At 35.7% G+C, this 12,873-nt stretch overlaps 1 protein-coding gene across 1 annotated transcript in view; it reads right to left on the bottom strand.

Moving 5' to 3' along the window:
• REV3L (REV3 like, DNA directed polymerase zeta catalytic subunit) overlaps positions 1-12,873 on the bottom strand; it is a 175,314-nt gene that overhangs the window by 28,264 nt on the left and 134,177 nt on the right. The window contains exons 21-24 of the mRNA XM_068985110.1: positions 10,386-10,504; positions 3,833-3,974; positions 2,102-2,346; positions 641-749 (exon numbers count right to left, since the gene is read on the bottom strand). Of these exons, the coding sequence (XP_068841211.1) occupies positions 641-749; positions 2,102-2,346; positions 3,833-3,974; positions 10,386-10,504 (615 nt within the window). The remainder of the gene's footprint in view (positions 1-640; positions 750-2,101; positions 2,347-3,832; positions 3,975-10,385; positions 10,505-12,873) is intronic.

Below are 12,873 nucleotides of genomic sequence, written 5' to 3'. Positions count from 1 at the left end.
TCTACTGTCCCGTGATTCTTACAGACTCACTGCTAAGGAAATAGAAACAAAAGGAATGAAGTTGGCATATGAGGCAATGTAATCTTCTCCTAGATCTCTTCCTACTTGCCTTTGATTTATTCATTTATGAGGCTTTTTAGTCTCTTTTTGAGGGGAGACAGAGAGAGAAAAAAGGACTCTGTTATAAGTCTGGGTATCTTCTTAAAAATAAAATCAATAAATATATTAGAATATCACTTCTAAGACAGTCTTAATTTAACATATATATAACAGTTAGTAAAGTGTATGCTAAAGCAGTTTTAATCTTTGTAAGTTAACACTGTTGTGATCATCACATAGCTATCTAAGTCGACCAGATTCTAACAGAGGGCAGGAGGTATATATGCAATCTATTTCTTGCAATAGTTCATTAAAAACTAAAATCTAACAAAAGATTTAAAACGAAATTCATGCAAAATAAGATCATTGTTAAAAAAAAAAGATTTAAAAAGTTTCTTAGAAGATTCCTTGTATCTTTGATTTTTTTGAGATACTGAAGTAAGTTTTCTTTTTTTCGTATTATATGCCAACAACATCTAGACCATTAGCTCTCCAAAGGTTAAATCACAGTTGATACCTTTCATTTATAAGAGAGTATTACCTTGACAAAAGCTATCCCATTGGGGGACACTGTGATATCATGCCTAATTTGATAAAGTAAATCTGGAGGTACTCTTAGAGAGGTACAGCCAAATTTGAACTCATCATACCTGTTAAGGAAAAAAAAAAAAAAATTAAGCAAATACTTTCTCAAATCATAGAACAGAGATTCTGGGCAATTTTAGGAATCTTTCTAATTCTACTGGAAATTCATTTTTAAACATCTAAACATGAATTCATATACTTAGTAATGTTAATTTGTTTAGTTACCAAAAAACAGTTCTTTAAATACAATTTATTAAAATAAACATTTCTTAAATGGCACTATTCTAAAACATATGGGGAAAACTCTATACTGAAATACCAAATTTCATCTCAACATATAACTACCTTACACTAAAATTACCTAAAGAAAAATTTAAACCTTAAATAAAAAGACTGTAGGGGCTTCCCTAATAGCTCTGTTGGTAAAGAATCTGCCTGCAATGCAGGAGATGCCAGTTCAATTCCTGGGTCAGGAAGATCCACTGGAGAAGGGATGGACTACCCACTTCAGTATTCTTGGGCTTCCCTTGTGGCTCAGCTGGTAAAGAATCCGCCTGCAATGTGGGAGACTTGGGTTTGATCCAGGGGATCTTTCCAACCCAGGGAGAAGGGAAAAGGTACCCTCTCTAGCATTCTGGCCATGGAGAATTCCATGGACTACAGTCTATGGGGTCACAAAGAGTCAGACACTCAGAGTCAGACACTGAGTGACTTTCACTTTCAAAAAGACTGTAAACAACTTTTCCAAATTCCTATTCTTATTAAAAAGACAAAATTACCAAGACAATTTCCATAAAAGCTTTCTATAAGGAGTGAATATACTTCAGACTAAAACTATAACACTTGGTGTTATTTACACAAAAATATTATAAAGGAAGGCCATTTCTTATGAGAAAAAATTTGGTTGACATGAATAAAATCTAACATTTGACAATTTAACTTTTTAAAAGAAATCTATTTCTAAGAAAAGTCAAGAGGAAGTTAACAGCTAAAGTTATAAGATCATAATCCTCAGACTGTTCCACTGAAAAGTGATTTATACCAACAAATTTTATATAACTCTTATTTAACAAGAGGTAAACAAGATATAACAAATATAACAACGATTATATTTAACAAGATTTAACAAATATGTCTTATTTAACAGATACACATGAAGAGTGAAACAGATAAACTGCAAGGCTGATAGTATTTGCAGTCTTGTTCCCATGAGTTATCTATCCATGATGCTGAATTAGTCATACAATGACCCCCCCCCAACACACACACAACTACAAAGAGTGGACTAGCTGTATTACAGCCCATTCATCCTGCTCAGAATGGTAGTCTCATACGCAGAGAGACACTCAAAGACAGTCTAAGTTTAGTAAGAAGTATGACGTATAACAAAATGATTGTAAATATGAAAAAAACTTACTTCCCCAAGTTTTCCACATGGCCAAGGCAGGTGGAGAAACAGTAGTTGTATGCAATCACGATAGAAGGATACAGTGACTGGAAATCCAAGACGAGAACAGAGTTGCTGTAGAAGCGAGATTCGGGCTCCATAATTAGGGGAACACACTGTGGGGCTCTCATCTGAGATCTCTGCTGTACACTAGGTGTCACAGGAATATAGTTCATTGGCTTAGCAATGCGCAACATCATTGATTCCACACGGTACTGCAGGCAGAGAGGTGGAGTAAGGAGAGAAGAAGAACTTAAAAACAAATATACTGGTCTTCTGAATATGTCGAGAATCACGTGGGAGATGTTTTGTTCTTCAAAATACAGCTGCATGACTTTCTCATACCACAGTTACATAGTAATGGTTATTTAATCAGCTTTCATAACTTTTATAAAAACTATAAAATATGTCAAATAACTTATACAATAAGCTAATTTTAAAAAGACACAATTACATTTAAGATTTAAAGATAGCTATATCATAATAAAAGATGGAGAAGAGACAGCTGTACAATGTAACAATTTCATTGAAAAGGCTGGTCAATAATCTTTCAAAAACTTATTTGGGAAAATGAGAGGATGGCAATCAGGAGACTTGAAATGGATAAATGTTATCTCAATTTCCCAAGAAGGAAACACAAGGATTCCAAAACTGAAAGGTTAATAATCGTCCTTCACAAAAAGTAATCAAGCAATTATTGATCGTTTATAGTAACAGCTATAAAGTGGACAGTCTGTAGTTTGAGGGAAAAAAAAGCACTCACAAAAACCAGTATGGGTTCCCTGAAATGTTCTCATATGGTTTTAAGGTATCTCTCTGCCTTTTATTATAAGCCAGCTCAAATAGGCTTTGAAACTCATGGGAGTATAAATAAGTAAAATCAATATAAAGCAATAAAATAAAATATAGCAACAAGTAATGCTAAAGTAATTAGAGCTCTAGGTTTGCTATATTTACTGAATTGGTAGACTGGGGGAATGTTATAGACATAAAAGAATTAAAATAAAAGATTTTATGAGGTTAAGGAATCTGAGTGATTTAATATAGTATCCCAGATGGCTTAGCACAGTGTTTATTTAACACACTAAAAGTATACAAATAAATATTTGTTGAATAAAAGCAGGAAACCATTTCAGCAAGGCATTTTAAACAAAATCTTTCATGATATCCTTGGGAATCTAATTAGAGAGATATGAGTTAAATGGCTTCTAAGGTCCCATTTATCTTTAATATTTTAAAAAAGTGATACAGCCCACTTACATTGATTCCCAAATCCTCCTTCCTCTTTTTTTAAAAAAATATTAGTTGTCTGTTGGAAGTTTTGGAACTCCCAAAAGTAGGATTGTGTAACAAAAGAGGTTCTTTGCCGCTTCTCCAGTTCTAAGCAGATTTCAAAGCATCCCTAATCACAATGACAGTATTTAGGAACATAATATCATCCTCAAGGGCACAGCCATTTACTTTTTTACTACCATGTAAAATTCAGCAGTGGTCAAAAAGTTGGTATGGAGAGAAAATAAAAAAGCAAAGCTATTAAGTGAAATTAAGCTTTTCCAGAAAACAAAATGACAAGATCTGATTGTAACCAGCTACATATTAGTTACCAGACACAAAGTTAAAAAAAAATCAGACCATCTCAACAGCTCCAAAGTCTGTCATTCACATAGAACTTTCAAGTGTGCAAGAAAATTGATTTCCTACCTGTGAACCCCTTGTCAGTACATGTAAAAACTGAATGCCAAAAAGTCTAGCCATTTCACTGGTTTTCCCAATTAGGTCCAGCTGTTCTAACATCTGGAGATTTCCACGGACACGGCTAATGTAATGATCGACCATTTTCCATCTGTTAAAAGAGAATCCATGCTATGAACATTTGGGAAACATTTGGGTACTTGAAACTAGTACATTTTCATTATGCCAAAAATTACCTATTAAAAGTGAAGTTATTTTAGAGGGGAATCATGATGGAGTCTTTATCAAAATATGTTAAGGACAGATAAAGATTAGAAAACTGCAGATATTTCAAGGTCATAAAACCTAGTGAAAATATGTAAAGTTCAAAACAGTACTTGTGATAAGGTGATAAGGCTAATTATTTTCAATATTTTGCTTGATCTTACTCTGTTTTTGGATTGGCAAGCAGTAACACTGTCTTAGATGCCACTGCTGAGGATGCAATAATTACACAATTATATTATTTTATCTATAGGCTTTTAAAGAACATGGACACTTTGAGTCATCACTGTTAATACCAGTCTCAAAAAAAGTATGCACTGGTGTCTTACGGGAAGAAACGGTGACTTGGTTGGTGGAGATTTAGAAAAACCAGGAAAATAATAAGACCACACATAAGGTAAACAAATATGTCATATCAGTATTTCCTGTGAAAATAGCAATATTCTGTTCTGACTTAAACCCTGAAAATCTCTTTACCCTACCATTTTATAAATAAGCAAACAATAGGGCTTCCCTGGTAGCCAATGGTAAAGAACACACCAGCCAATGCAGGAGACACAGGTTTGATCCTTGGGTTCAGGAAGATCCTACATGCCGTGGAGCAACTAAGCCCAAGTACCACAACTACTGAGCCTGTGCTCCAGAGCCCAGGAGCTGCAACTATTGAGTCCATGTGCTACAACCACTGAAGCCTGCACACCCTAGAGTCCGTGCTCCACAACAAGAGAAGACACCACAATGAGAGGCCTGTGCATGGCAACTAGAGAGTAGCCCCCTCTCGCTACAACTAGAGAAAGCCTGTGCAGCAATGAGGACCCAGTACAGCCAAACATAAATAAATAAAACGATTAAAAAGAAAAAGCAAACAACAAAAACCTTCACCAAAGTTATGAAAGGAAGTTTTGATTTTAGTATTGTTATTAGACTATAAAAATGACTCAAAGATATATGATAAAGAATAAAACCTATTCATTTAAAGAATATTAAGTTTCAAATATATTGCAACTTTTAATTATGTGGGTTTTAAAACAAGATAGTCATATAATAATTCAATAAAATTATTTAAAAACCTGTTCCTAAGACACATGATTAATCCATACAAAAAATGAGAAAATGAACATGAAAAGAAAAAGAAATCACCCTATAATTAAAAAGATAATAAAAGTGTTAGTGAGGATGTAGAAAAATTATAACCCTCACACACTGCAGTGGGAATGTGAAATAGTACAGCTGCACTGGAAACAGTCTGGCAATTCCTCAAATTGTTAAAGACAGAGATTTAACAGAGTATAACTGACCAATTCCACTCGTAAGTATATGTCCAAGAGGAACAGAAATATTCACCTACACCAAAACTTGTACAAATATTCATAACAACATTTTCAAAACAGCCAAATGTGTAAATAACTCAGGTGTCCATCAACTAATGAATAAGTAAAATGTGGTATATACCCACATAGTGGGATATTATTTGGTAAAAAAGGAAATGAAGTATTAACATATGCTACAACATGAATGAATCTGGACCGTGTATTCTGATAATTCCGCTTATATGAAAGGTCCAGAACAGGCAAATCTATGGAGACAGAAAGTAGACTAGTGGTTGCTTAAGATGGGGATGGCGGGGAGAAGGAGGTGAAGACGGAAGGGTTGGAGGGTGACGGCTAAGAGATGAAGATTGGAAATATTCTAAAATTTATTGTGATAATGGTTGCACCACTCGGAATACAGTAAAAACCACTGAACGGTACACTTTAAATGGTGAATAGTATGGTATGTGAGAGAATTACATCCAAATAAAACTGTTGAAAAGAACGAAGCAAACAAAAAAAACCCTTAAACCTTATTAACACTCGATTTTTAAAGTAAAATGAATAGAAATACTGTTCTATAACTTACATTTTTTACAATGTGTTGCGACTATTTCTCCACATTTACGTATTTTTTATAGCTATTGAGTATACTACTGTATGGTCGTAACAATGTAGTGGATTTGCTGAGTATCTTTTATTACTATAAACAATGCTGTGGTGAACATTTTTCTTTTGGCCACCCCACGTGTCATGTAGAATCTTAAGTTCCCCAACCAGGGATGAAACCCATACTCCCTGCAGTGGAAGCAAGGAGTCCTAACCACTGGACCACCACGGATGAGCATCTTTGTAGTTAAGTCTATGTACAGATGCTTAAATATTTCCTTAAGCTAAATTCCTAGATTTGGTCTTTTTAATATGAAGTGACACACTGCTTTTTAGATAATCTTAATAATTTACATTCATACTAGTAAAGTGTTTCCATGCATCTTTGTCAACACTAGGGATTGCAATTTTAAAAACTATTTTAGTTTGATAGGCAAAAAAACTGTATCACATTTTAATATGTATTATTTTTGATCATTCATATAATCCTTCAATAATACATACAGCCAAATGTAAAGCTAAGATAATGCATATATGTGGATTCAGTCAGTTTCTTTAAAATATATTAAGTCCACTTTCTTGATTTTACTTGGCAAAAACATACTTATCATCCTATATAACACCTAATTAGATGTAGCACAATATACATTTAGAACTCTCTGGGGTTTATAAACAAACCACTGAATGCAGCTGTTAATGTTAGGTTTAATATAAAGTTTCATTTTATTTACTGGTATATAACTTCTCCTAAGCTTCTATTTCTGTAAGGCTTTGATCATAAGCTCAGTATTTTCTGTGATTTCACTTCACTTCCTTGAGATTCCTTAAAGGAGATTGGAAGACAAGTGGACATGCTCAGAAAGCAGTTACTCCAAACAGAGCAAATTGTTTCTAAGGCTCAATCTTCCTATCCTCACCATCATATGGCCTTATAATTCAGTAAGCAGCTCTATTCATTCCTAACATCAGATACATTAATTTTAAGACTATGTTTTTTATACAGACATTTTCTAAGCTTATTAACTATCCATTTTACCTTTAAAGAAAAGCAGAGGTGGAAACTTTCATTTCAGATTACAGAAGAGTAACTGGTACTAGACTAGCTCTCTGGATAAAAGATTCAGGGTAATTGTTTCTGGGCAGTGAGCAATAGGCAGTGTAGGACTATGCTCCTTGAGAAAAGGGAAACTCATATGAAATGAGCCTCAGGTTGCCTGGAGATAATTTCCTAAACCCAGTGCAGTATGCTAGGTCTGAGCAAAGTGTGGCTATACTGACGAGGAGACAAGAGTCTAGAGTTCAGGCAGGCTGTATCTGCAATCTGTGGAAAAGGGCATCTGTGCAAGGGGAAGGAGTTAGGAGTTACTAGTACAGATGGGGGTTTCTTTTGAGGGGGCCCAGGGCTACGCTGAAAAATGAGCAGGGAGAGGCTTACTAGAGAGTAGCTGTTGGGGACCTGAGTCTGCAACAGAACTTGTAAGACAGTGTTGTAGTTGAAGGTCTGGCCATGGCAGAGTGGAGAGACTTCATTAACCCTTTATGAACAACCGAAGCATCCAGCTGAGAGCTCAGAAAAACTATGTCTTGGGAGTAAGGCATAAAGCAAGGCCACCGGAGGCAAACCTAAAACCAAGCACTAACAACAGGCCTGTGGGATAGAATATGGAGACTGAGTCTTGTCAAGTTGGAGGGACTTAGAGAGCACTTTCCGCTTTCCAGAGATTCATCTTAACAAAACATAAAAAGCAGGTATGCACAAGCTCAGATGATCAGCCAGTAACTCAATTGCTGGCTGGAACAAACATAAACATGCTTCAGAGGAGGATAATAAAAATCCAGAATCTGTACAACGGAACATCAGTAATATCCACTACATAATCATGCAAAGAAACAAAACCACATGACCTACAGTTAAAAAGCAGTCAACAGAAACTAATACAGAGATGGCCAGGTGCTGAATTTAGAAACTATCACAAGGCATGTTCAAAAGTCTAAAGAAAAGATATTCAAAAAGTTAAAAGAAAAATACAGTCTTAATGAGTGGACAGAGAAATCCGCCAAATACAGAAACTATCAAAAGAAAAAAACCAAATGAGACTGAGGGACTAAAAATAACTGAAATACAAAATTTACTGGTTGTTCTTAACAGCAGGTTGGTGACAATAGAAGAAAGTTAGTAAACTTAAAGACAGATCATAAGAAAAAAAATGAAGAAAAATGTACAGAGGCTCAATGATCTGTGGGACACTATCAGCTAGTATAATATACATACTGAAATTATGGAAAACAAAGGAAAAAAGAAAAAAACTTGACAACAGCCAGGAAAATGTAATTCTGCTTCAGATGTAGAAAGCAGCAAAAGCATGTCACTCCAGTCCAACAATGATAAAAACCTGGATAATATACATAATCATAAGTTTTATTGAAGCCTAAAGTAAGTTAAGGTTGTAAAAGAATCAGGTGAACTAAATTTCGTAGTTTCAAACCCACTGAAGGATAGACAGGACACATAACGTATTTCATCCTTGGCAGAGAACAGGAGGGAGAGACAACTCATAAAAGCAGGTAAGAAGGAAACAGTTAATGTGTTATTAAATTCTTAAAGGTCATGTATGAGCCAGCACGACTATTTAGTAGAATCACTGGAAGCCGTAGACACTAGGGCAGGGCGCACAGAAATGAAACCTTGCAACTTCCTCCAACCCATCTCTCATATGGAACCTTGAGCTGCTGTGGGACCAGGAGGAAACTCTCCAATCCTTAGGGTTTATGCAGAGATTCACTATCTTTGGGAAAAGAAGAGATGCCAAAGATGTCTGTGGCTGGGAGAAGGTTGGTAGTAAAAGCTGCACTAGAGGGAAGGGCAGGAAACCTCCCCTGTTCCAACTGTGGGCCTTGTACCAAGTAAGAGGCAGCAGTTGTCTACCACTAGGAAAGGGGAAAGAAACATTCCCACCATAGCTTTCAGGCAAAGAAATACCACTGCAGAGGCAGGAGTAAACACGTAAGCTGTTTTCCTCTGTGGGAGAGTCAGGAAACCTGCTTGGACCAGGACCTGGCAGTGATGCAAAGCGGAGGTCCATCGCCATCGTGGGACGAGCAGGAATGCTGTAGAAGCCTCATCCCCAAGGGCTAGGAGAACAGGAACTCTCAGACTAACTCTGGGCCTGGGGAAGTGAATAATCCCCCCATCTCCACTCTAAGCCTTACATAGGCTAACAATAGCAACAGCCATCCACTCATTAAGCTTGACTTTTCCATACCCTGGAAAAACGAGCAAGACTGTTGATTCCTCATCAGAAATAATGAAGTCCACAGGAAAAGGGAATAAAATCTTTACAGCAGTGAAAGAAAAAGAATTCTCAACTCTAGAATTAGTGAAAATATCATTCAAATATAAGGGGGAGATGAAGACATTTTTAGATAAATAAAGGCTGAGAGAATTTGTTTCTAGCAGTCTTGCACTAGAAGAACTGCAAAGAAAACAATTCAGCAGTGTCTTAAAAGGTTAAACATGCTAATCATGTGACCTGGCAACTTCAATCCTAGAGAAATGAAAACATATGCATACAGTTTTATTCACAACAGCCTCAAACCAGAAACAACTCAACTGTCCCTCAACAGGTGACTGGGTAAACTGTGGTATCCTCATACAAATGAGTATTATTTAGTAATATAAATAGGAACAAACATGTGCAACATGGTTGAATCTCAACATGCTGAGTTTCTTAAAAGAAGACAGACACAAAAGGGTAGTCTGTAAATAATTCTAGTAATACAAAGTTCTAAAACTGAAAAACTAATCTATAGTAATCGAAATTCAATTTGTACTTATGTGGGTGGTTAAGGAATAGATTAATGACAGCTGTATATGGGAATTTTCTGGGTGTTAGAAATGTTCTTTATCTTGTTTGGGCTAGTGATTACAGGGTGTATACATTTTTCAAAGTCACTGCACAATATACTTTAAATGTGTGCATTTTATTGTATATAAATTATACTCCAGTAATAGGGCTTCCCTGATAGCTCAGTTGGTAAAGAATCTGCCTGCAATGCAGCCGAGACCCTGGTTCAATTCCTGGGTCAGGAAGACTCACTGGAGAATGGATAGGCTACCCACTCCAGTATTCTTGGGCTTCCCTTGTGGCTCAGCTGGTAAAGAATCCACCTGCAATGCAGGAGACCTGGGTTTGACCCCTGGGTTGGGAAGATCCCCTGGAGAAGGAAAAGGCTACCCATTCTAGTATTCTGGCCTAGAGAATTCCATGGACTGTATAGTCCATGGGATCACAAAGAGTTGGACACAGCTGACTGACTTCCACTTTCACTATTCATTTTTAAAAAGAGATATTATCCTGTTCAGAGTTATAAAACATTACCTGTATAGATCTGTCTTGTTATCAAACCAATCTGATAAGACCCGAAAAGTAAAGAGGGGAAAACGCTGATGAAGAACATGAAAGCTCACGTTTTCAAAGGTGTAGTTATTTAGAGCCACCTAGGGGGAAAAAAAAGAAAAACTCCATTATAATAACACTCATACTTACATGTGAATTTGTTTCTAAAAGATTCTAAATATTATTTCTAACTTTTCATATGATATGAAAGCTACTTGTAAAAATAATCTGTGTTACAATTTAATCACAATTAATTTAAAACTATGTAGACACAGCCTACAGGACAGAAATGTTTGTACTAAACTAACATTTAATTGGAAAAATAATCAGACCTGTAAGATTGAACTTGGTCATATAATACTTACTTTAGAGATCCCAGTTCTTATCACTTCTGTTTATATCTATGCCAATACAAATACTGACAAACAGATTATTGTCAAGCAAGTTAATTTTTTGTTCTTCCCATACTTACTTTCTGGTCCTGGATGACAGGCTGATTAACATGCTCCCACAGATTCAAGAATGAGTTATCTAGTTAAAGGCAGGCATTCATCCTGCTCACAAGAATTACATCAGAACTAAGACCCAATACATGGACATTATAGGGTCACTTAACTTCATCCCCAAAGCAGAAGATTAAAAAGAAATAGCAGAAATGTTTCTTTATCTTCTAAATATGTAAGTGAAAGCTGTGTTACTGGGAAAAGAATACTGGAAAAGGGTCCAAATTCATAAAAACATACCTCTAGCTAGATGATCTCTCATAAATACCTACAAGACACAGCAATCTAGACAAAGACAGTTATTTCACTGTAAATGAAAATTAAGGAATCAGCAGTCACCATTCTTAGGGCAGCTTGGGGAACAGTTCAGATAGCACTTCACATTTGTATATAATAATCTTCAAATACTTTCTTTTCTACCTCTACAATCCAACAAGTACAAAACAGAGACTGAATGTTAAGCTCATCTCAGTCCAGTTACCCAAACCGGTCTCACTTTATCTACAATTTATATCAATCTCCAGAAAAACAGCACCAAAATGTGGCATCTCTCATGGAGTGTGTGTATGTAACTTACACTTGGATACACAGACTTTTAAACTTTGGGATGAGCCTATTTATTATAAAGTCACCAGTATAAAACAGGTAATTAATAACACATTATCTTGAAAGTAAATTGCTACCATTTTTACAAAAATTGGTATTGCCCTGGAGTACTTCCCTCAAAAATAAATAACTCATTATCAAATCCCCATACTTGAATGACTCTTGTACATGTTAATGAATATTTTAGTTTTAAAATTTTTTCTATTTAGTTTCATAGAAAATGGAACCAAATATCTGACCTCAGGTAGTTATATGATTACCTAATACAGAGTTTAGCACTTCAGACCAAACCAATACTTCTGCTAGAGTATACATCATCATTATAACAAGCAAAAAATCTCTCCAGCAAAGATCACCTTGTAGCTCTTTCATTATGGGAAGACTTGAAGTCTCCCATGTAATAAGTTGGTCTGTAAGGATTAGCTGGGAGATTCTGTGATCTCAAAATACACTTAAATAAAATTTTAGAAATTGGTCTGTAATACCTGAGGCAGATGGCAGACCTATGTTCTGAGTTGATTTTATTTCAAATAGATTAAAATAGATAAATTTATTTCATAAATTGGATTAAGGCTAAACTATTATAACCTTGTAGCACCCACTCTACTTTGGGTCTTATTAGTGTCGCAAAAGTGTAAAAATGCTCAGCTATAATCCCAGCTGTAAGTAAAATTAAAGGAAAGAAAACATGAAGTCTAAAATTAAGATATGTGGAATGTTTTAATCTTTAGAGTGGTTTTCATCATTGTAGATGGTGACTGCAGCCATGAAATTAAAAGACGCTTGCTCCTTGGAAGAAAAGTTATGGCCAACCTAGATAGCATATTCAAAAGCAGAGACATTACTTGGCCAACAAAGGTCTGTTTAGTCAAGGCTATGACATATGAATCTAAAAGTTAAGAATTAGGAGTTTGTTATTTGTTTGTTTTAGAAGGCAATCTAAGTGAGTTAAACTTCGGAATAATGTACTAAGTACAACAGATCAAAGCCAAAACTAACATAAAGGAAGAAAGTGCTGTAGTCCTTGGCCATTTATTTACTGACAAAAGAATCGGCTGATAAGAGGTATGGTTACACTTTTCCATTCATAGAGTCAATGTGCAATATACAATGGTTAGTCACTTCAGAAACAAATTCCTCAGAATGGGGAGAGGCAATCAGAGAATCACTGCAGGGGAGCCAGGATATAAAGAGGAAAGGGACAATGAGGAAGGAGACAATGAGGAAGTGCCTGGGCCCTATTATCCTATCACCTTACTCTCTCAGTTGTTCCTCACTTCCCCAGAGTCTTCAATTAAGAGTTCTGATTGACATAAACTTTATACAGAAATGCCAGGCGGGATGAAGCACAAGCTGGAATC

The sequence above is a fragment of the Capricornis sumatraensis genome, chromosome 13 (assembly GCF_032405125.1).
Source record: "Capricornis sumatraensis isolate serow.1 chromosome 13, serow.2, whole genome shotgun sequence".
NCBI lineage: Eukaryota > Metazoa > Chordata > Mammalia > Artiodactyla > Bovidae > Capricornis > Capricornis sumatraensis.
The sequence above is the reverse complement of the archived record's forward strand: the minus strand, read 5'-3'. Positions and strand labels throughout refer to the sequence as shown.